This window comes from Thunnus maccoyii, chromosome 4, assembly GCF_910596095.1.
Source record: "Thunnus maccoyii chromosome 4, fThuMac1.1, whole genome shotgun sequence".
Classification (NCBI taxonomy): Eukaryota; Metazoa; Chordata; class Actinopteri; order Scombriformes; family Scombridae; genus Thunnus; species Thunnus maccoyii.
The window spans coordinates 581,575-605,887 of NC_056536.1; the positions used below are offsets into that span (position 1 = coordinate 581,575).

The 24,313-nt window shown below is 39.4% G+C and overlaps 1 protein-coding gene across 3 annotated transcripts; it reads left to right on the top strand.

Moving 5' to 3' along the window:
- Positions 1 to 953: 953 nt before the first annotated feature.
- On the top strand, positions 954 to 23,754 carry foxp3b (forkhead box P3b). 3 transcript variants are annotated; one of them, XM_042407813.1, is made up of 12 exons: positions 954 to 1,014; positions 1,320 to 1,431; positions 16,425 to 16,515; positions 17,383 to 17,545; positions 18,293 to 18,385; positions 18,592 to 18,679; positions 19,687 to 19,761; positions 19,935 to 20,088; positions 20,950 to 21,026; positions 21,117 to 21,218; positions 22,250 to 22,371; positions 22,805 to 23,754. In XM_042407813.1, the coding sequence occupies exons 1-12, from the start codon at positions 977 to 979 to the stop codon at positions 22,845 to 22,847; spliced, it is 1,158 nt and encodes a 385-aa protein (XP_042263747.1). In that variant the 5' UTR covers positions 954 to 976; the 3' UTR covers positions 22,848 to 23,754. The 3 variants fall into 3 exon arrangements, with proteins under 3 accessions (XP_042263747.1, XP_042263748.1, XP_042263749.1); XM_042407814.1 differs by lacking the exon at positions 954 to 1,014 and adding an exon at positions 10,845 to 10,935 and having other exon boundaries at positions 1,360 to 1,431; XM_042407815.1 differs by lacking the exons at positions 954 to 1,014; positions 1,320 to 1,431; positions 16,425 to 16,515 and adding an exon at positions 16,532 to 16,603.
- The last annotated feature ends 559 nt before the right edge of the window (positions 23,755 to 24,313 follow it).

Below are 24,313 nucleotides of genomic sequence, written 5' to 3' on the forward strand. Positions count from 1 at the left end.
CACCTCCTCCTCATCCAGGCAGCAGTTACATTTCTTACAAAATGTATCGAACAAAACTTAATGAACGTCATTGACATCACTGTGTCAGCCTTAATGACAGACCATTACCATCCAATGACAGAAGGACAAAGTACAGTAGAGTGTTGAACATCTACAGAGACTCTACTCTGGATAGAAACGGGTTTGGTCCACTAAACACATGCACACACACACGTAGACATGCAGTCATTTTCAGTTCTCATGAATTTTTTCAGGTTTTGAGGTTCACTCCTCTGAGACTTAGAGAATCCGCCCGATACAAAGGTTCCTCTGAAAAACTCCTTTTTCTTCTTGTTGTTAACAGAAACTCTCACAGTGAGGTCTGGTGATTGATTAACTGGCCTGTTAAAAATGTTCAGCATCACCTCTACTGTACCGAGGTGATGCTGAAAGCCTCTGTTGGGAAATCAAAATCAACTGAAACAGTTACAACATGAATTTGACTGCTGAAAATGTTCCTTCTCTCTCCTGGTTAAATGGATGTGTATTTAATGAAAATCAGTTCTGTGCTGCTTTCTCAATAACGAAGATGCATTTTTCCTCATTTGAATAAACGATCAGTTTTTTTCTGCCTTTCAGACGTTCATTTCTGCGTTTCACCTCGTCTGATGAGAAATAGCAATAAGTGCGCTGAACTAACAGAATAACCTGTTAAATAATGTTTACAAGAAACCACAGCGAGAACTTGTTGACCAAAGCAGATAAACATGTGCGGAGTTGGAAAAAGCCGTTATTTTCTGTGCATAAAACAACCTGAACGTCTGCTCAGCGACGACTTGTTTGTTCTTTTTGCTCTGGTGCAAAACATTTACTTTCCTACAAACATATTTTTTCAAGTTGTCAGAGCAGCATTTGGAAAGTTCTTGTGTTTTGATTTGCTGAAGACACGAGCTTGAAGCCTGCTGCATGCGGTGCTGCAGGTATAAATGCTGAGTGGATGGCTGGCAGCGTTAATAGTGAGTCTGCTGAGGCCAGGTGAGTGCTGAGCGTCCGCCTTCATTCTGCTGTCACCACTAACACAAGAAACGCTTTTAAGACCAGAAGATTTTAGTTTAGCATTTTAAAAAAGTTTTTTCTTTTAAACAACTGAGCCAAAACTAAATTTTTTTCCAAAAAAAAGCACATCTGATATGTGGCTCAGACTTTAATGTGAAGTACAGCTGTTGTTTTTTTGTAGTTTGTTGATTTTTGTAACTTTTTTCTTGTGTTTCCAATCTGAAATCTCACAATCACGCCGTCTCCTTGAGACTGAGGTCTGTCTGTCATATTTTTTCTTCAAGTTTTAGTTGCCGAAAACATATTTCCTGTGGAATAACACCCCCTCTGAATCATTTCAAAGTATTTCCCTCGAAGAACCTGAGAAAGGAAGAGGCTCTGCACGGAGGCAACACGGTAAGCACACATCTTACTTTCACACATCCAAGTAGCTGGGATCATTACGAGTGATTTGCTCAGACTGAGGGGAGAAGACTTAGAATATGTGTAGGATCACAGTAAGTGTTGACTGAGAGCAGAACGAGGTCTGTGATGGCGTATGTGTGAAATGCGGTGGTGCAGCTGAATATTTCAAATCATGAATTAATTAATAAAATGCACAGAGACAGCATGACTAGTTTGGCTGGAGGAAGCACAGATCTGTTTTTGATGATGATGGTCTTTGATGAAGAGTTTTCATGCACATGTTAGCAGGTTTTTATAAAAGAAGTTTGCATTAAATTTCAGCAGCAGAGATAAATTCCTTCCTTCCTCTTAATCATGTAAAACACTATTTAAATAAACAGTTGATCGATATTCTTAAGTGACAGTGACAATAAAGTTGTTCTCTGTTCATCTTTTGAGAATATCTGAATGAATGTAAAACGTTCAGAAACATTCATATTTAATGTCAAACTGTAGTGAAAAATCTGCTCTTTATACAAATATTTTATATAATGTAAAATAATACATGTTAATATAGTGAAGACATCATTACATCAACAATATTACACCTGCCTGTTGGTAAAGAACAGCATTATCAACGCCTTCAGATCCACTTTGGCCCTGAGTCCTCAGACATGATGAACCATCCTGATAATATATGAGAGCAGTTCCCAGTATGAAGGTCGGAGCCCTCTGACAGAGTCGCAAGATTACTATGAGGCATCACAAGATGATTAAGATGAAAAGGAAAACTAAAATATATATAAACAAAATTAGGCTCTGACTTTGTTTCCTGTGAATTACGGGATAATTATAGATCCTCTTCTCTCTAAACTTATTCAAATGAAACAAGAAAAAAGCAGTTTGTGGTTGAACTGGTCTCAGCTGGTGACGGGAGGTTGCAGGCAGACATGCTTCGTTTTACGGGGAAACACTGAGATATGAGGAGAGAAGGTGACTCTTCTTCTCAGATCAGTCTCAACCTTGTGCATCTGTAACTAAATTAAATGGCTCAGATATTTAAGCTTAACTTTGTTCATTTACTGTACATGATACAGTAATAAAACCAGGCAGTGTTTGTGATGAGTACAGTATTATAACGTTTGAATTTTCCCCGCCAGAGAAGAGAAAACTGATATTAATGTCAACTGTGCGCAGCATGTATGTAGCCTAGCTTAGCACAAAGACTAGAAGCAGAAGGAAACAAACTCCGATGATTATATTTCAAAGATTTCTTTGAATCTGGGGCTTTTTCTGCTGCGCTGTAGCATAAGATGCTCAATAGCAGCGACATGAGTGAAATACTACCTTTAATGATAAAAAAAACACCAAAAGACAGATCTGTCAGTGGTTTCTCTTTTCGTCTCTGGTTCTCTACATTCAACATGCACAGCTCATTACAGTGCGCTGAATGTTTCACTTTGTCACGTGAAAATCAATTTAAACGGTTATTCTACAGCTAAGGGAAATATCAGATCACTTTCTGTTGTACACTTTGATCTGTCAGTGTGAGATGTGTTATTGTTAAAGGTACCGGCACAGATGTGGGTATTCCTGTGCAGACTGTACCACCTCAGGAAGCTTTTCTGAAAGCTGCAGCCATCTTCTCAGCAGAAATCAGGAAATGGGGCTGCAGAGGTAAACAGCAGCCCATCACCACTATAGAGGAGACATTCACCTCTCTAGTTCTACTAGCTGCTAAAACCTCCAAACACAACGCTCACACGTTTCCCAAGTAACTACTGAACTTTTTGCTCTGCGTTCTTATTGTGTCATATTACTAGTGACAGTATTATTCACTCCTCCTGTTTGAAACCACAAGTAGTGTGTAAATATCAACTAGATGAAAGGGAAGATAAAGTGGCAGATATAAGAGCACTATGAGGGGAGCTGTTGTTGTTAGTGTTCACTGGCATTTTGAGGAAAAAGTGTAAATCTGGTAGAAACTTCACAGACCTTTAAATAAAGTCCTTGAAACTTACGTCTTAGTGCCTTTTACAAGTCCACACTAGAGCAGACAGATGTGGATCACTGCTCAGAAACACATGGACACATTTTCTGCACAATGATGTTTGCTAGTGATGATGCACTTTGTCAGCAGTGAGCGGTTTAAGCACATTTACTCAAGTACTGTTCTTAAGTACAATTTTGAGGTACTCATACTTTACTGGAGTATTTCATTTTTTTGCTAGTTTGTAGTTCTACTCCGTTACATTTATTTGACAGCTTTAGTTTCTTTTCAGAGTAAAATCTTACATGAAATACAACGAGCTTCTTTATGCAGAATTATTGAAGATTAAACCAAACTTCACATCACAACACAAAGACGAGAGAAAAGTTCTGGAAAATGAATCCAAATAAATGAATCAGAACTTTGTTTTATCTTCTTCATCTCACAGTGGCTCAGATTTATCTGGTGACTCTTATAAAGTCCTGAACATCAAATAATATCAGTTAAATGCTGTTTATGCACCGATTCATCAGTATTAATAATATAATTTGTTAAAAGTATTTAATGTAGTCACAGCCCCATTTCCTGCGAAACAAGTACTTTCACTTTTAATACTTTAAGTAAATGTACCTGGTAATATTTCTGCACACTTAAATATATTTTAAATGCAGGACTTTCACCTGTAATGAAGTATTTTTATACTGTGGTATTTCTACCTCTATCGAAGTAAAGGATCTGAGTACATTTTTAGCCACACCACCACTTTGATATGATCAACCAATACTTTGGTTTATAACCAGATACCTTCAAAGCTCATGACATTCCCTTTGTTCTTTCTGTTTAGTGCTTATTAGTGAATGTTAGCTCTTTAAACATCAGTGAGTTAGCATCATCACTGTGTGAATGCTCATTAACATTTAACTTAGAGCTGCTAGCAGGCAGGTCGGCTCACACATACGGGTACGAGTATTATGGCCTCTCATGAATCTGCAGCTGCGTGTGTGTTGTGTTTAACACATCATTTACATACTCTCCTCCAAATGGACAGCTGTTCACTGGTGTAGCTGCTGTACTAATGAACCAACAATGTCGGTGATTGGTTTCCACCTGTCGGTCTTGATTGGCTGAATGACAGGACATTTGTACAAAGTTGAGCCTTTCTCAGCGTTCCTGTAGTGTGGATGTTGCCTCTTGAATCTCGCTAGCTCAGCAGGGGTTACTGGGCTGTGGACAGCCTGTTACTCTTTCAGTTTCAAACCTTTATTTAAGCCTCCAAAAGCATTGAGGTTTCCCTCATTTGCAATGATGTTGATGTACAGAGTTCAAAGACAATGTGCAGATATAAATAGATCAAAAGAGGACAACACTGTGAAAACAACTGCACACTGAGGTGAAGTGGTTTGAGATCATTGTCTTGAATTGTCCAGGGGTTGTGAGAGTGTCAATCTCGAGGATGTGTTGAAGATAATTCCATATGTTTGGTGCACAACACCAAAAGAATAAAGACAGTTAACAGTAAACAATCTGAGGGCCGGTGGCGTATCCAGGACAGTCTGACTGAGGCAGATGGGACACAGAGCTAGTGTGGGGTGGCCATCGCATAGTGAACCTTAATGAACGGCAGGTGATCAAAATGTGTAAATACAGATGTTCAATGCATCGCATTGCTTCCACCCAGGAACAGATAAACTCATGTTAGCATCCATTGTAATGTTTGTACTCAAGGCCAAGGTGATGTTTTTATATTATATAATACAGCGTTAAACTAAAGGTGCCATGCTGACCACCTACAACAACTTAATTTAATATTACAACCTATAACAGCAGTTTTCTATTACCTGTACATTACATTTTCCTTTTCCACCTATCACAGTCTCTGGGAAGCAGTGCTTATTTAAACATGTCTATTTTCAATCAGTAATTCTAGCTGCACATTTTCTAAGAGTTGATTCCCTGTAGTGGAGTAAATATGTTATATGTTACAGGTTCAGAATGAAGGTCTGGGTCCAAACTTTTGCAACACATCTATAGTTACCTGTGCAAAACACATTTAAAACAGTTGTCATCAATATAATAACCAACTCAAAGTATTTCTCTCAAATTATTCTTTCGCCCTCACCAGTCTGGTTTCAGATCTACAGTATGCATAATACCATCTCTGCTGTTACGTGAGTAGTAAATGGTTTTGTGTGGACAAAGGGAAGCATTGTGCTGCTGTTCTCAGTGACTTGTCAAAAGTGTTCGATACAGTCAATCATTCTCCGCTTATTCAAATGCAACATTGGGTTTGATTCAGTTGCTTGTAGATTGTTTCAGAATTACCTATCTGAAAGATTTCACTGTGTGAAAACTGAAAATATCTAATCTGAGTTTTACCAGTGATCAGTTCAGGCCCTGTCTTGTTTACAGTTTATATTGATAAGATTGTCTGTTCTCTAACTGACTGTAATATCCATCTTTACGCAGATGACATTGTTCTGTATTATTTTGCTGCTGTCACTGTGCAACTCACTGTTGACAACCTACAACTTTCTTTTAGTGTTCTTCTAGATGCAGTTGTCAACCTTAAACTAGTACTTGATGTAAAAAGCAAAAAGTAAATGTTTTTTTCCAGAGCAAGGTAATGATTGTAACAGTCTACACCACCATGAATGGAATGGAAGCAACATTGAGAAAGTCACAGAGTATAAATATGTAGGTATTTGGCTTGATGTAACATTTAAACATCATATTGAAAATCTTATCATCACAACTCAGATTTTTGTACAGAAACAGCTCCAGCTTCCCTTTGAATTGTAGACAGAGTATAGTTGAGGCAGCCTAGACTACGGTGATATAATCTACAGACATCCTGCTGTTTCTACTCTCAAATGACTCAGTAGACTCAGTTTATCATTCTGCCCTCAGCAATGGTGATTTTAGGGGGTGGCCTGAAATCTCATTGGCCACCCTTGTGGCTACCCCAGGTCAGATAGGTCATAGGTCAAGTTCATTAACACAATTAAGGTGGGTCAAATGCTGCTCAATCAATGATGACAGCTGATCAGCTGATAACGGCAGTTTGCCATTTCCTTCTACTATAGTAATGGTATGACTGGGGCTGTGAGAGCTAATCAGTGAACTTTTGACCAGGTCTCAAAATCCAAAGTACGTGTTGGCTGTCAGGATTCAGGACTCCGGTCGCAGTGACCTCAAGCTGAGCTAACGCCACCATGAGTAACGTGCTGACAGCTGTTTTAAATATGTTTTGCGCAGGTAAGAAAATTTAAACGGTGTTGGTGACAAAATAGAGTAAACTCCTGTAAGTGTTGTGAACACTGATTTGGGGGTGCATACAATGTGAATTTAAATGTACAGGTGGGATGAGTGTATGTGCTGGAAGTATTAGCGTTGTGCTAGCAATTAGCAGTAAGTGATTAGCATATGTAATTCAGTCTATCGTGTGTTAATAGATTGCTTTAACAGCAATTTTGATACAACAAGGTCCATGAAATGTTAAGTTTATGTACATCCACCACAGTTGTTTGTTCAGTTTTGTTTAATAGCATTTTACTGTGTCATGTGGGTAATGTTATTTGTGTTCAGTGTGTGTAAAAGTGAAATTATTGCTAGAATGCAGACAATTAATCACCCAAGTAAACCTGTGGGCCTGTAGAGATGTAGGCTGGAAAGCGTGGTTAATTATATTTCCAAGCCACTGTTGGACTGTCGAGGTCACACAGTTAAAGGTATAATCTGGTGTTTTCCATTAGTTAAACTGAGTAAGAGACATCTACGGAACATAAGAGAGTTTTACTCATATAGATCACTGAAAACACTGAAAACAGCAGCACAATGCTTCCTTTTGTCCACAGAAGAAACAATATAGTTTACAACTCACGTAACAGCAGAGATGGTACGATGCATACTGTAGATCTGAAACCAGGCTGGTGAGGAGAATAGTTTGAGATAAATACTTTGAGTTGGTTATTCACCAGTGATTCCAGGATTTTTGTCAGACACAGAAGTTTGGATATTGGCCAATAATTATTGAGATCACTTTGCCTCCTCCCTTGTGCAAAGGGATCACATGAGCAGACTTTCAGATTGTAGAAATTATACCAGTTGAAATGGAAAGATTAAACATGTGTATTATTTGCTCAGTGATAAATGGAACAGATCTAGTTTATCTGTTCCAGTTGATTTAGGTATCTCCAGTTAGCCATCTAACAAGTCAGCAATAACAGTCAGTGTTGGCAATTGTGCCTTACAAAAGGTGGTGTTATGAATTAATTGATATTATTTATCATCAGTCTTGGTGTAAATACCTGTAAGAGATGAAGGACAAACTCCACTCTGTCCTCTTCTGTGTAAGAATGCATTCATCCTTTCAGCTGATGCTAACATGGTAAGATATTAACCAAATTGATTGAGTATCTCAATCCTGGTAGTCATGTGTAGGTTTATTGTTTGTGTTTTGTCCTGGCAACAAACCTACATGCAACTACCATGACGAATCCTTCCACCGAGGCTCCCGGAAACACCGTCTGCTACTGAAAAACGGTAATGTTGGAAGATACTCACTAATTCCTAACGTCATATTAGTTTCAGCTGCATTTAAGAATACATTTTTAGAATGAGGACTGCGGATTTTGTGCTCACTTACAGTGTAGTTTATGAAGGTATTTCTTCATACAGCCAGTAAGAACAGGAGGAATAATTACAGTGACCACTAAGTGAAAAAATGAAAGAAAAACCATTCTGTCATTGGCAAAGGACACCTAGATATACTTCAATGGGAGAGAAAAATCTCTCATGGCAGACAAATTCTGTCGTCTCATAGTACATATAATTATATCACCTAATCCTTCAGAATTAAAGAACGCTGTTTTTTCTGAGGCCCGACCATTACAGACATCAGCTGTACAGTAGAAGAGAGACGAATATCAATCTCTCTATAGACCAGGATGTTAGGAGTCGACTTGAGCTGAAACTAAGTTGCTTGTGAGACGTATTCTCTGATGTCTCAAGATATTTGTGTTAATAGCTTGAGACGGACAATATGACATAACAGCACACGTTCTCTTCTTGAACACATTCATGGTGTTGAACTACTTTGTTCACATGAAAACTGACAGAAACAGTTGAGTCAAGAATGAAAAAGAGAGCTTGTGAGAGATATCACCAATCAATCAATCAATCAATCAATCAATCAATCAATCAATCAATCAATCAATCAGTCAATCAATCAATCAATCAATCAGTCAATCAGACCAATCACTGTGTAAAGTGTAGTGATGGAAGAAGTATTCAGATCCTTTACTGCAGTAAAAGTACCAATACATCAATGTAAAAATACACCAATACAGGTAAAAGTCCTGCATGAAAAATCCTCCTACAGTAAAAGTACATAAGTATTATGAGCTCGATGTAGTTAAAGTATTGCAGTAAAAGTACATAAGTATTATGAGCTTGATGTAGTTAAAGTACTGCAGTAAAAGTACATAAGTATTATGAGCTTGATGTAGTTAAAGTATTGCAGTAAAAGTACATAAGTATTATGAGCTTGATGTAGTTAAAGTATTGCAGTAAAAGTACATAAGTATTATGAGCTTGATGTAGTTAAAGTATTGCAGTAAAAGTACATAAGTATTATGAGCTTGATGTAGTTAAAGTATTGCAGTAAAAGTAGTGGTTTGGTCCCTCTGACTGATATATTATTATATATGACATCATTAGATTATTAATAGTGAAGCATCAGTGTTAGAGCAGCATGTTACTGTTGTAGCTGCTGGAGGTGGAGCTAGTTTACACGACTTTATATACAGTTAGCTAGTTTAGTTCATTTGAACATTTATTGAAATGAAAGCATGTGAGAAGTTTAGAGGGAAAAATCACTATTTGGTGGAGCTGTTAACAACTCATAGACATGTGAAATGTGACCCCGACTACACACTGCTTTTTGTAAGACGTCAAAAGACAAAAAGGTTGGAAACCACTGGTTTCATCTTTAACAATGTGTTGTATTTTAAAAGCTTGTTATATTATCCATTGTGTCAAATCTGCATCTGAAAAGTAACAGAAAGTACAATATTTCCCTCTGAAATGTAGTGGAGTACTCGAGTACTTAGTTACTTTGCACCTGTGGTAAAGTGGATTGTTGGGAACATTATCCAGCAGCTCACTTCTGTTGGAAAGATGAGGGTTCAGATTGAAGATCCAACAAGTACTTTTTTATGCAAACTGACACTTTTAATGTCCACCAAATATTTGGCTGGTCAGCAAGGTATATTTTTTATGTTGAATGACATGAAAAAAAGTATTTCAACTAGTCCATGCGCTGGGTTCACCTGTCTTCCTCTGCTGGGGAAGACCATAAGAGTTGAGTTACAATGTATTTGGTCAAACTCCTAAAATGTACTGAACCTCACAAATTATTTTATATGAACAGTAGAGAAGAATCTAGTAAAGACGTTTTTCTACGACTGTGCTGTCAATCATTACCTCAAGATCACAGTATCATTATTTCATTTTCTCCAGATAAACAGTGACATTCCTGTTGTGTTCAGGTTTCTTTATATATCATAAAGACAGTGGTGGAATATAACAGAGTACATTTAATCAACTCCTGTACTTAAGTACAATTTTGAGATACTTGTACTTTGAGTATTTCCATTTTATGCCACTTTGCATTTCTACTTTCAGAGGGAAATGTTGTACTTTTTTACTCCACAACATTTATTTGACAGCAATAGTTACTTTTCTGATCATATAAACATATGTTCAGTTTATAAAATATGTATTCTTACTCATTTGACGACCCAACAGTATAATCTGTTAACATTAGACGAACCTTGATAACATTCAAATGCGGCTTACGTGTAAATGTCCATGAATGAGTGTTAAAGTTCTAGTGATATATACGTGTCTACTGTGTATGATAAATAGAACAAACTGGGCCATTTTGCATAACGAGTTACTGTTTACTGTTGATACTTTAAAGGTGCAGTGTGTAGTATTTAGTGGCATCTAGCGGAGCCCGCCATGTTGCGCCGCCATGTTTCTATGGTAGCACAGAAGGGACAAACCAAACGCTGGCTCTAGAGAGGGCCTTTCATGTTTTTCTCAAGTTTCGTCTCCACCATAGGTTCTCTTACATGCTTGGAAGCGGAGGGGGGGGGGGGGATCTGATGAGATTTAAAATGCAGGACTTTTATTTGTGCCGGTGTATGATTTCATTGTGGTATTGCTACTTTTACTTAAATTAAAGACTTGAATGCTTCTTCCCCCTCTGCATAAAAGTGTGACTGTCCGTAAATAATGCTCTAATGATCTCATGAAGATGTATGTTCTATCTTGTGATCTCTTTAGAGGAGAACCAAACATGTCGTGACAATAACATTCTGCGTAGGCCCACTTCCTTTTCCTCCATTTATTTGAAGTCTGTTCTCTGCAGGGATGCCTCTTGGTCTGAGACTGAGAAGAAGATCGACAGACAAAAGAAGGAGGTCGTTAGATAAAGAGCCTGCTGTAATACTGCAGATAATGTAGGACTTTTTTATTCTTTTCAAATCTGGATTTAAATTCTGATAATATAATACAACTCAGCACTATTTTTTACTGCTAACAAGGTCTGGCTGAGTTGGTCTGAATCAGTTTTGATTTGGTTTATTTACAACATTAAGATATCAGACTTGGTCGGGATAGAAAGAGACAGTCCTGGATTTATTTCTGTGTTTTCTCAAGATGGAGACTGGCGTTAAGTTATAATCTGTATATTTAAGACAAAATCAGTATAATATACTGATTACAGTATGTAATGCATATTCAGTTTAATCAAGACCCATCTTAAATCTACATGTGATATTTTATGTATATTAAGAGCTTATAATCATGAGCACAAAATCAGATTAGCCAAATTCAAAGTGTGTACTTGGCACACACATCTGCCCACAGATTCAGCACAGACACGCACTCTTCACCAGCCTGCTTCCTGGATCATAGAAGTCTTCATGTCTGATCAATCGATTCGAATCAAGATTCAATACTTTTCCTCAGAAGCATTGGAGTGTTAAAATAGAGTTAAATGACAGAAAATATGATATGATAACGATATCTATTTGAATAATTAAGCACTGAACATTTGGTTGAGTAATTTTAGATCAAAGATCTGAAAACGTGTCTCCTACACACTTATTATTTCGAAGTATCAGTGTGATTGGGATGTGTGATGTGAGATATGGAAGTATCTGAGTAAGAAACCCACACATTGATAGTACCAGTATGAGGCATCTGCAAATTTCCACACTGTAATGTGGCTGATTACAATAAACAGGAAATACTTCTTCTAACCTATTTGTGGCCGACAGATGTTGACTCACAGAAATACCAGGTGAATATCAACCATCACATCAGATCACTTCCAGTGCATAGTTAGTGTCGTGAGCAAAGATCTCCTCTTCTCCTACAGGGGAGGTAAAGTTGAGGAGGAAAGCCAGAATGAGAGATGACAGAGAGAAGCCACAAACATGTTGAGCGCTCTCACTTTCTACTGAATTCCTGTTTCTGTGGGTGTGCATTTGCATAACATTTGTGGTGTCGGCTGTTTGGTTTATTGTACAGAGATACGCTTCCCTACAGCCGTAAAGAAATGTCTGATGTGACATTGAAATAGCTGAAAGACATGACACTGCTCTTACATAAGAAGTAACATTTTTAACATGACGGCTCTCCTTATTACTTGCTCAGAGAGAGATGTCGTGTCCTATCAGATCAGTCTGAGTGTGAACATCCCGTTATGACTACATACGACTCACCAACATAGCTGCATGCTTTTCAAATCTGAGGGATATGAACCCAAAGTATACAGGGACTGGTTGCAAGGGCTGTCATTCAGAAAGTGAAAATGACAAACTCAAAAATGTGGAATGAAACACAGGAGGTGAAAAGTGGAGTGACCCACTGAAAAATAATGTTAATGGTAATTTCCTCCACTGTTACACTCATTTCTTAATTTACCCGATGTAATATCAAGTCTTTTACTTCAGAGATTAGTTCATCGGTGTGGGAGATCGTCTTTTTATGGCTCCCTTCATAAGAAATGTTTTGTCATGAAACCTCCTTAGTGCTGAGCAGCTGGAAAACTCACAACAAATCATGTCGTGTTGCCATGACAACCGTAAGTTGTCATCAGTTGATGTGTTATTGCATATTTAACATCTTTAACACAGTGATTTTAATATTCTTCTTCTGTTTTGATATATTTGAATTCATAACATAAAACCCAATTAATACAAATGTCACCTCTCCCACCTGTTAAAACTGATGATGATAAATATAGAATGATGTGAAAAACTTGACGGCACCTGTGGCCCGACCTCAAGGCCTCCCTCGGTGCTGTGACCCCCACTTTGGACAACACTGTTCTGAGGGGCACAAACACTATTGTGTTGTTTCATTTGTTTTTTTTAATTTTTACTCAAGCAAAGGATCTAAATATCTCGTCCGTCTCTGTTAAAATAATTAAAACGGTAATGGTTTCCATTTCAGTGAGTGTTTGGAACATACTGAGCTTATCGATGGACGGTGGAGAAGAATTACGCTGAAGTTTTTATGAATGTTTTGATACTGTTTCCAACTGTCACTACTTGTCACAGCTGGAATACAACGTAACGGAGAAACAGTCAGCTGTGAATAAGGATAAATCCTCTCGCAGAGATGGTGTCTCACCAGACTTTTACTTATTGTTTTGTTGTTTCTAAGACCACTAGTACCTTTTCTAAGAGATCACTACCTTCTCAAACTCAAATATTAATATTATTTCCATGTTGTTAAAGAGAAACAAAGATCATTTCAATTGTGCAAACTATAGATTAAATGGGTGATACAAAGTAAATAACACAAAGTATTTATTGGACAATGTCCTCCTGAGAAAAATGACACAATAGGTTTTAATGTCGACATATAGTCACGTTTGAGTGACAGATGGCATCTAGCCGCCGTGGTAATTATGACTGGGAGCAGATGACGTACAGTATATACTGTGTATATATAGACAATGTTCCTCATTCAGAGGAGGAGGATGCTGGGAGGTATTAATCAAACAGGAGACGCTGTTTGTTTCCTGTTTCCAACCACAAGTCGGGACAGTTTTTAAAAAATGTAGCTATGATTGTCCCCTAACCTTAACCTTGTGGTTATTGTTGTAGCCATGACGGCGGTCACCTAACTTTAAGGAAGTAGTAACTTTAACCAAGTGGTTTTGTGCCTAAACCAGATCTAAACCACAGCTTTGTCACATCATAAAACATCATTATTGTTTAACAGTGATGAGTGACGGTTTTGGAAAGCAAACACAGATGATGTCGACCTGCTGATTACTGCTGATAGTATTTGGTCATTTTGATTCATTGATATGGTTAAGATGCTCTATACCAGTCCCACTGCCTCTGTTGTGGCTGGAAGGACTTGATCTCCTCCTTCAAGCTCTTTTTGTTTGCTGTTGCTCTGAAACTGACGGCTCAAACTGTCCATGAATAGTTCAAACATTATACTGTACGTCCCTGTATGGAGATGACACTGTCATCTTGTTGCATAATGTTGGCGATTCATCATGCCACAGATTATCATTATTTAATTAATCTTATTTTATGTCTGGATTTAAAATTAACTGGCTAAAATCCATATTGACACCCCTTAAAGGATCTGAAGCTGAAGTCAGTGAACCGCTTTAGATATTTGAGTACTGACGTTTTCTCAACTATCGACAAAGCCTGAACACAAGGTCCATTAGAAATATTAGTTAGTCACACTTAAAGAAGTTTAGTTTGCACTTTTTTCTCTTGTTTCATATATATGTATATATAAGGTTACATATATATAATGGTGTGTGTGTGTGTGTGTGTGTGTGTGTGTTGATTTGCCCTCCAAACATTGAAGTGGACATTATGGGAAGATGCATCACTGGTGTGACTATGTACTGTAGCTGACGTGCTATTGACCCATTTTATATTCTGTTTTAAGACATAAAACAATAAAAAATTGATCACAAAAATGAGAATCAATCTGACATCTTTGTGCAACTGATAAAGTATCTCATGCTGAAAAACTTCTGCTGGGACGATATTATCAAATTTCCAGGCACCTTCGACAAACATTCCCAGTGGTTGCAGGTGCCATGCACAAAAGTGGAGCAGCTTCATCTCCCACTCATTGTGTAGATGCTATCAGTGTGTGTGTGTGTGTGTGTGTGTGTGTGTGTGTGTGTGTGTCTGAGCCCTCTGACAGACATGCTGTGGTTGTTCACAGGTGCACTGCTTGCTCTGGTGCAGGAAAGCCTTCATTCACATTTCAACCACTGAAGACTTTAATGTGTACATGGCTGCAGTGAATGCTGGATTCTGATTGGCTTGAGAGTGTGCATCATTTTCCAACACAGCTCTGAAGTATCGTTCTAACTTTTTCTTCATGTCTGGAAGGCTGCTCAAACTCTTGATTTGTCACTAATTATCAGTCTTCATCAACAAAGTAAATGAAATGTAGTTAACTAGAAGTATAAAGTAGCATAAAATTGTTATAATGATGTAATTGTCTGCAGTGCTAACGTTACTTTCCACCTCTGGTTGAAGAGACAAAGTCAACGGGGAATTAAAGAGAAACGCCACTTATTTAAATGAACAGTCTGACATAATGAGACATACTCATTACATCCTCACTCACTGCCCTCCAGTCTAGATCTAGACCTAGAAAAGATCCGCTAGAGGAACTAATTAAAAAAAAATCCACAATGGACTGAAAAGAGTAGTGTCCATGACAAATACACTGCTTTCTGCTGACAGTCCCACAATGCAATGTGCTGCATTTTATAGATACAAAAATGACTGTTGTGTGACTCTACAGCTGACAATGATGACAAAGAATGATATTTAGCAAGTGTTCAAAATCTCAGTTTACTTCTCACTATAGAGTAAACGGCTCATTGCTGTCTATTAAATATGGAGGAGTGAATGAATGAAGTAGGCAGTGATTTCAGAAGGTTCAGATCAGCTTTAGCCCTGCGTAAAAAAACGCAGCTCTCTCATTCATTTGAATGGGACATGATCTGGGAAGGCGCTGCAATCACACACTGTACATGCAAGCACATATTACTGGTGGATTAAATTGTAACGTGAACAGAATATTTATAGTTTTAACCTCTTGATTGTCATGAAAACCTGTCTCCAAGGGACTCTGGGATGTTTAGCTGGAGGGGTCTGGATCTCTTGGGCCCTGTGACACCAACACTGTATATACCAAGTCAAGCTGCTGCTTATACTTGCAAACTCTTAATACTGACACCTTGTCCGCACTGGTCGAGTAGCACAGAGGCTGCAGTCCTCCGTCAGTGTACACTGACACTGAGCACTACCTGGTCTCTTAAGCACAGCGTCTACACTGATGGAGGACTGACAAAAATAAATCCTAAAACTACAGTTAGGGTTGCAGTTATGCACATAAAGATGAGTGAAATGAGATGTTACGCAGCTGACGGAGACAGCTGTAGTTCATGGATTTGAAGCTCATCTGTTCCATGCATGTGAGGCAGACAACTCAGAATATAGCTTGAATGTTTCCTCTATAGATGAACCTCTAGGTCCTCAGTATGCTTCAAACAATCTAGTTTAGTCCGACCAAACCTAAAGGCAAAGTCTTTTTCCTGTTCTGTACTTTCTTCCCTCAACACTGTTGTCAGATCCCCAACCCCTGATGTGGGGAAGGGTTTTAAGACTGTGTTAGACAAGCACTGTATTGGCAGGACTCAGAGACCCTCTGACTAGGGTTTACTGACCATACCTCCATCAAAATTCAAATCCAAGGTCACCAAGTTTTTACGGTTGTGGCCCTCAGGCTCTGGCTCTTTGGTGTTGTCATGTGGAAAGTTGTAAAACACTTATTTCACTACTCTAGACAGATGCTTGCTGTGTAAACACACTGCACGTCCTCATAGAACTGAGACGGATGTAGCTCAAACTGCTGATTTGGTGTTTTTTCTTCGCAGTGTTGGAGCAGTATGGACAGCATGAAGCAGAAGCAGCAGAGACCATCAGTGCTGCGTCAGGTTTCCATAACAACCTCCAGACAACAACGTGGTACGCAGGCATTTCAGTGTCCTCAGCTGCACATCAGCAACATCATCATTCTGCATGAAAGTCATTATATGTGTACTGGCGTTTTTAGGTATGCTTCATTTTGTATTTTTCCAGTGTGCACAAACATGACTGGTGTTATATAAATTTTGCAACTAGCCTTTAGAGACACAGGCATTGTTACCCAGAGCAGAGGACCTGCTGACAACTTGGTGTGTTATGGTGTTTTTCTGGGACTTACCAACCTGCAACTGAACTTGTAGCCGTTGTTACTGGTTCCTTCAGGAGCTGGTACTAAATCAAGTTCCAGGCACTTGCAGGAGGGCAGGGGACGCTCGCAGGGCTGTTGCCCACAATTGGTCAAGTAGATGTGTCGTCATATCTCAACTACAACAAACACAACGACATAGCAGTAACAATCATTTCACCATTTCACTTTGTGGGTACAGCGGTGAAGACTTTTTAAACTTTTTATTATGCTGAACAACGGAGAGGACATTTTGGACAAGTGACATACGTGTTTGTGTGTCGTCTGTTCAATGATGCACATCTGAGCCTTTGTGGCTTGTAACACAGTTGAAGGCAGGACCGACCACCTTTGCCCTCAAAGGTTCAGGATATAGGAAGCTCCAGATTACAGGTCGTTAAGTCTCAATAATAGAAAAACACCATTAGACTACCTGAAAGCCCCGTGTTGTTAAATCTATGGTCTTTATGTGTTTTCTGAACCCTAATAAAATGAAACAATTAATTGAATTTTAAGACCATCTCTACCTGTTTGTACAGCAGAACGTTAGTAATGGCAGCTTCTTGTATTGTATTTGAAACAGACCAAAAGCTTAAATCAATGCTCTTTCCTCCACTTTGAAGAAAACGGTGCATCTGAAGCCATCTCCATTTGCAAGGAAGAGGCAGATGCAAGCAGGTCCTCTTCACCACACATGGGCTCCTCTGCCAGCCAAGGCCATCACTTGCTGCCCTTGAGGAGAGACGGTCCAAAGCAGAGCTCCAGAGAGGCCAGGCTTCATGAAGGGTGACTGTCTCCCATTCTCACCAAATGACTAATTATGCTATTAACTCAGTGCAACGTAGGATCACAAGGACATTTAATGAATGGGTTGACTAAAAATATGTCGGAGTGAAAAACTGAGATATGTTTGGATACTGGAATGAAGTTTAAATGACTGCAGGTTCTTCCCTGGTGGAACGGTGGTCCAGTTCTTTATCCGTGTAAGAAACCTAAAGGGGGCATGGGGATTGGTCCATCTGGTCTACATGTGTTTTGTGGGCTTGGAGAAGGAGACCCGTGACTGTGTCCCTTGCGGTGTCTTCTGGGGTGGTGTTTTGGGAGTACGGGACCGGTGTTGCTACTACAAGCAGCGTCCATACTCAAACATGCTCTCAGTGGGTCTTGGACTCGGTTTGGCAGGTGTAATGGTGCCATGTCAGCAGTAATGTCAGGCTTTAACGGTGAAGAGGGAGCTGAGCCTAACAGCCGACTTCTGTTACTTTTACAAGTTTTACAGTTGCTGATCTCAACAGCCGACTTCCACACAGCCTTGAAGCTCTGCTGCTCAGGGTGACAACATGTGGAAGGCAACTAATTTCAGCTATAAACAAGGGAGCTTTATTCCATCTTTATTCCAGTGTGCAAATCTCTCTCAGTTTTTACTGATAGGTCAGGTTTTCCCCATAGCTCTCCCTCGTACAACAGTTTTGAAAGTAGTTCCAGCCACACTGACGGTTCTTGATATCATTGAGATATTTCTGTTCCCTCCAGCATCCCAGAGAGCGCCAGTGCTCTGTTTGTGAGTGGCCTCTGCCGCTGGCCTGGCTGTGATGCAGTGTCTGAAGATTTCCCTAGTTTCTTAAAGTAAGTATTGTGCTGAATACTTCATTCATTGAATCTGTTGTCACTGAAGTGTTGTTGGGAATGGATTACTGTTTAGGGTTCTGGTAGGTTTAGGAGAAACATACATTGACGAGAGACTTCAGCACAACACCAGGCCTACTGAATTGTTGAAACAGTCCAAAAAATGTTGGACTGTTCCTTTAAGCTTGATCTATTCTGTCTTGTAGACATCTCCATTCTGAACACAGTCATGGTGAAAGAAGCATTGCTCAGTGGAGGATCCAGCAGGATATTGTTCAGTGCTTGGAGAGTCAGGTGAGGTCTGGAAAAATCTCAGCTGCCTACTAGACCTAATGAATGCTCTGGTCCAAACAGGATCTGCAGGCTGTCTTCTCTAGATCTGGCTTTTAAGACTTATGTTACTTTGTATATAACATGTGGGCAACAAACAGTAGGTATAAAAAGCAAATAAATAGTAAAAATGAAGGATGGCGGCAGCAGCGGCAGCAGAGATTGCATGAAGAGTTTCTACAGTAATAACAACAGTTTTGGGGTTTATGGTTAGTTACATGCTGGAACTATTTCATGGTGAACAACAGTCAGGTGCAGTGACTGTGTGCAGCTTCCTGAAGTCTTGTCATCAAAGCATCTAAACCTGTGCTTGCTGTATCTGGCAAGATGCTGCACAAAAGTGCTGGGTGGATGAGTAAGTTGTTGTTCAGCTGGTAACAATTCCTAAAAGCACGAATGACACACAACATATATGTATACCATCAGTGAGCTTTAGAGGAGTTAGCAGGTGCATTTTTAACAACTTTTTGTTGAAAATTTTAGTTTTTGTAGACAAATAAACAGGAAAAATATCCAAACATACATTGAGAAAAACAAACAAACAAAAAAAACTATATCCTGACTCCATCTCTGTACTGAACCAGCTCAACATCTGTGCAGTGATTCTCCAAAATGTTGAACTACTGCTTTAACATTTACATTCTGTCAGTCTCTGCAGCCGTAAGTTTATCACAAAACATATTTTGCTCATGCAAAATATTTGCATATGAACATAATTTGTAGAATAACTGGTTGTGTATGAATTAGCAGCTTTGAGCATTAGTAAGTTAGTTAGTTCCTCCTGAGTTTACCAAAGACACAACAAACAGGGATTGTTTGTTTGCATTCTGCTCATATCTGTAACACATTGTTGATGTGACGCTACTACAACTGAGACTAACTTTAACTGATTACTAACTAACTGTCTACAGGTCTCAAGTTGAAGACTGTGGTGTAAATCAAACATGGGCATTCTCTCTCTTTTTTTTTAGCTCATCCTGGAAAAACAGAAACTCATTGCGATGCAACTCCATCTGCGCCTCTCTGAACACAAATACACTGATTTGGTATGTTGGCTCTGATCCCTCTCAGCTTTTGCTTCCAGGCTCATTTGCTTGATTTTAAAGATTTGTTTTGTCTAGCTTCAAGAAGTTTGAGAAAACATAATGCTTGAATCCTTTCAGCCTGTTGAAAAATCAGATGAAACTGTGTTGATGTGTACCTCCATCATTCCCTGCAGAAGGCAGCTTCTGATTGGCCGTACAGCCTTCCTCTGTTCCTGCCTCAGCCTCAGGTAGCGGAGGGAGACAGAGTGCAACAATGGGGCGTTAAACATCTGGAGGAGTTGGCCCAGCACGGCTTCAGAGCTGCTGGTTCTTCCCACCTTCTGCCAGGTAACAGTTTGGCCTGTTATGAACAAAAACAGAACCAGCAGTAATCAATCTGCAAGTCCCGGTCTGAGAGGAACAGGGACACATTTCATGTGTTCAGTTCAAAACCAAGTCTTATAATGTTTTTGTTACTTCCTACCTTACATGCCTCCATACAGCACAGCCACATCTGGCTATTCAAATATATCATAATCATAACAAGCCTTTCTCAGTCTACATGGCATGTGAACTGTCATGGATCCAAACTCCTGGAGGGCTTCCTTCTCCACCATTAAATCAGGATACTTGAGGGTGAACTTTCACATGCATTTCATATCAACCAGCGGCAAACCATTTAGATTTTGAATATGAGGTTAATTTGATCAAAAATACACTCAAAAATGTGCTTTGACGTCTCGGTACATGTGAGGTCTGATGTCTCATTTAAACATAAGATATAAAACCTTCTGGATGATAAACTTTGCTCTCAGAGTGGAAATTTGATATTTGTTATTGCTAAATTAGTTTGGATGAAGGTACCTTTATGGTTCATGTTTTTATCATACAACAGTTCAGCCTCTGTGCACTTATAATAATGCATAATGTCCTTTTTATACAGATTTTGAGTCGCCTGAACATTGTACTACACATATTTTCTGCTGTTCAATTAAATCTGACATCACTCTCCATGCTGTCCTTACATGCTCTCATGTGATGGGACACATCTGCTGCAGAATGTTTCCCACCAACACACATAATAATAATATTAATAATAATAATAATAATAATAATAATAATAATAATAATAATAATAATAATAATAATAATGATAATAATAATCCCATGTGTTTGCTGATCTGAGGACGTTTCACTGTTGTTGTACAGATCTGGTCCCCAGTATGGAGTGTTACAAATACAATAACATCAGGCCTCCGTACACCTACGCCTACCTGATCAGATGGGTAAGTTTTCAAAGGCGGCTGATATAAACAGTTTATTTATTTGTGAGGTTGCTCTGTTTATCATTTCTCACTGTGTCTGACTGTTTGCAGTCTATCCTGGAGTCTCCAGACAAACAACGCACTCTGAATGAGATCTACAACTGGTTCACCACCATGTTCTTCTACTTCAGACACAACACCGCCACCTGGAAGGTTTGAACTGCTCATATTTAACATTCACTCTTAAATCATATGTTTTATTACAGTGTCGCAGCTTTATGGCAAATGTCACTTGCTAGATTATTTATGTGTACTGGAGTCACGCTGGGATCACACCAGTACTTCAAACACTCAGCAACTGGAATTGCATCACATTCAGGTTTGGTGAGCTGGTCAAAGACAGCATCACTGCTGAGGCGGTTATACTATAGTGAAAAATGGAGACACAAAGCTGGATTACTAATGGGGGAACTGCCCAGAGGCCCCAGACCCCCAAAGTCCCCTAGAGACCCTGATCCACTGCGTTTCAGTTGGTTTTTGGTAATTCAGTTTGAACCTCAAAGTGGGTCCTCAGTATTATCTAATGATGTGGTTCTGTCTGGAGAGGGGTAGTGTCCTTACATGCTACATAACTCTCATGTTTCTCTAATGAAAGTCATCGTCTACATAGCGAGCTGGTTACATAACTACATGAAAAAGTGGAGATGAGATCAGCTCAGCTGGTCTTCAATCCCCTTCAGACATGTTTATCTCCAGACAGGTTTTACACAAATCACTTTGTTTAGATCCTTAGAAAAACATCTCCTACTTATCCTTCATTTAATAATCCAGAATAAATGAATATGAAAATATTCTAACCCCCCCCCCTCACCCCAGTGAAGACGTCTCCTTCTTCTGGATCACGATTGGCTTCAAACTAGTTGTGATGTCACAAATCGTGCTCGTGGTTCACGTGTTTAACTGAGATTGAAGGTGAACACAGGGAGACTTTACTCCCTCAGCAACATGTGATTACGTCATACATAGAGACAGAAAACATCCATGTTTAAGACGTTCCCAGCGATGGGTTTTATGGGAAATGTAGTCTGAATGTTTCCACACGTATCACTGTGTCATGTTCTGGTTGTGCTGTGGTTTAGTGAGATGTTTAAGTAACTGATGACAGACAATGTAACAACACAAACCCAGATGTGTTTTCCATCTAACAACATACTTTACCTAACTCACCTTCCTGTTCTACCCAGAATGCCGTGCGTCACAACCTCAGCCTGCACAAGTGTTTTGTGCGGGTGGAGGGAGGGAAGGGAGCAGTGTGGACGGTGGATGAAACAGAGTACCAGCGGAGGAAGGGACAGAAGTATCACAGGTATGAATGCTACACTGTGGGCAGATATTAGTCCTCTAAGCCGCTTCATTGCCACCGCTGCAGGAAGGAAGGAGGGAAGTAGGGAAGAGGAGAAAAGAGGAAGGTAAGGGGGGGTAGGGAGGGAAGAAAGGAGGTAGGTATGAAATGTGAAAGGTAGAGAAGGAAAAAAGGAGACAGGAAAGGAACAGACGGAGGAGGTAGGAGAGGAAACGAGAGGGTAGAGCACAAAGAGGTAGAGAAGGAAAGGTGGAGGAGGTGAAAGAGAGAAGTAGAGTGACGGCAGTTAAACGACTACAGAGGAAACACAAACTCAGTTTCTGCGTATCAAGCAGACTGAAATTCAACCGCCAATATCTTCTCATATTAATAAGACAGTAAAAAATAAATGTAAGGAGATTGTAATTACTCAGTGTTTGTGTGTGTGGTTTTTCAGGGACTGTCCTGTGAAGTGGCTCACATCCTACTCTCATTACTGAACCCTGAACACCAGCAGGCGGCAGCACTGAGTCACTCCTCTAACCCAACATCTGGAGTCGCATCCACATGTTCTGCTTTGCTGTAACTGCCGATGGACTGACGAACGTGTTGAGACGTCTGTGGGAGTATTTTGTGTTCTGTTAAAAATGGCTGCACTGTTTGTAACGTGAAGATATTTTGTACCTGGCAGAGTTTTTGTGATCTCTCAGTTTTGATGCAAAATAAATTAAGCAAACATTTGAGGGTGTTTTGCCTTCAGCCGTATTTGACCTGTTCATGACCACGTAATCTCTGCGTGCACGGAGCACAGAGCAGACCTTCACGTAATCTGTCATCGGCTGTTTTCACAACTATGATGCTGACTCTCACAAAAACTATTTGAAAGTGGGTCAACAACCTCTTAAACTCAGTCTTTCCTTTCCCACACACAACAACTTCAAAGGCAGCTGTGTGTTATCATCATACAGCGATCTGACTTGATTAAACTGATAATGAAACTTAACAGAAACAGTGACACAACAAACCATCATTCGAAGGCCTTTAAAGGGTAAAGTTGGTGATATTCTATATATATATATATATATATATATATATGAATATCTGATTGTCTCGGGGACGGATCGACACCAACAGTTAGTCATCGGTTAAATCAGTCGCCAGGAGCAGAAATACTCATAATGAATATTTCATCTGTCATCAGGTTTTTCTTTATTGTCATCGAAAGTCTAAAATAATTTCATTTCATTCATTTTTTTAGACTTAACACTTAAACATTGAGTTTTTCTATTATTATTTGTTGGAGTCAGAATCATATCTTTGTAGTGTTTAGACGTTAATGTCACAGAAATGAAATTTACACAAATAATTGTAATTAAACACTTAAGTGAATAAATACGATGTTGAAAATCCAAAGAATAAAAAGTTTTACACACTTAATTGTATTAATTTTATTTATTTTGTTTTTTAGGAGACTTAGTGTCTCGTATTTAATCTGTTTGCATTAATCATGAATGTTATGTTCTTATTCAGTGTTTGTACATACTGAGTGTGCATGTCTGAGTGTGTGTGTGCGTGTGTGTGAGTGTGTGTGTGTGTGTATGTGTGTGCGTGTCTGAGTGTGCGTGTCTGAGTGTGTGAGTGTGTGTGTGCGTGTGTGTATGTGTGTGCGTGTATGTGTGTGAGTGTGCGTGTGTGTGTATATGTGTGTGTGCATGTGTGTGTGTGAGTGCGTGTGAGTGTGTGTGAGTGTGTGTGTGTGTGTGTGTGAGTGTGTGTGAGTGTGTGTGCGTGTATGCGTGTGAGTGTGTGTGAGTGTGCGTGTGTGTGTGTGTGTGAGTGTGCGTGTGTGTGTATATGTGTGTGTGTGTGTGTGTGAGTGTGCGTGTGTGTGTAAATGTGTGTGTGTGTGTGTGCGTGTGTGTGAGTGTGCGTGTGTGTGTATATGTGTGTGTGTGTGTGTGTGTAT

Coding starts and splice junctions, on each gene's coding strand:
- foxp3b (XM_042407813.1), top strand. CDS start 977: ATGGCTGGCAGCGTTAATAGTGAGTCTGCTGAGGCCAG. Junction 19,762..19,934: donor AACACAAATACACTGATTTG/GTATGTTGGCTC, acceptor CATTCCCTGCAG/AAGGCAGCTTCTGATTGGCC. Junction 22,372..22,804: donor AAGGGACAGAAGTATCACAG/GTATGAATGCTA, acceptor GTGGTTTTTCAG/GGACTGTCCTGTGAAGTGGC.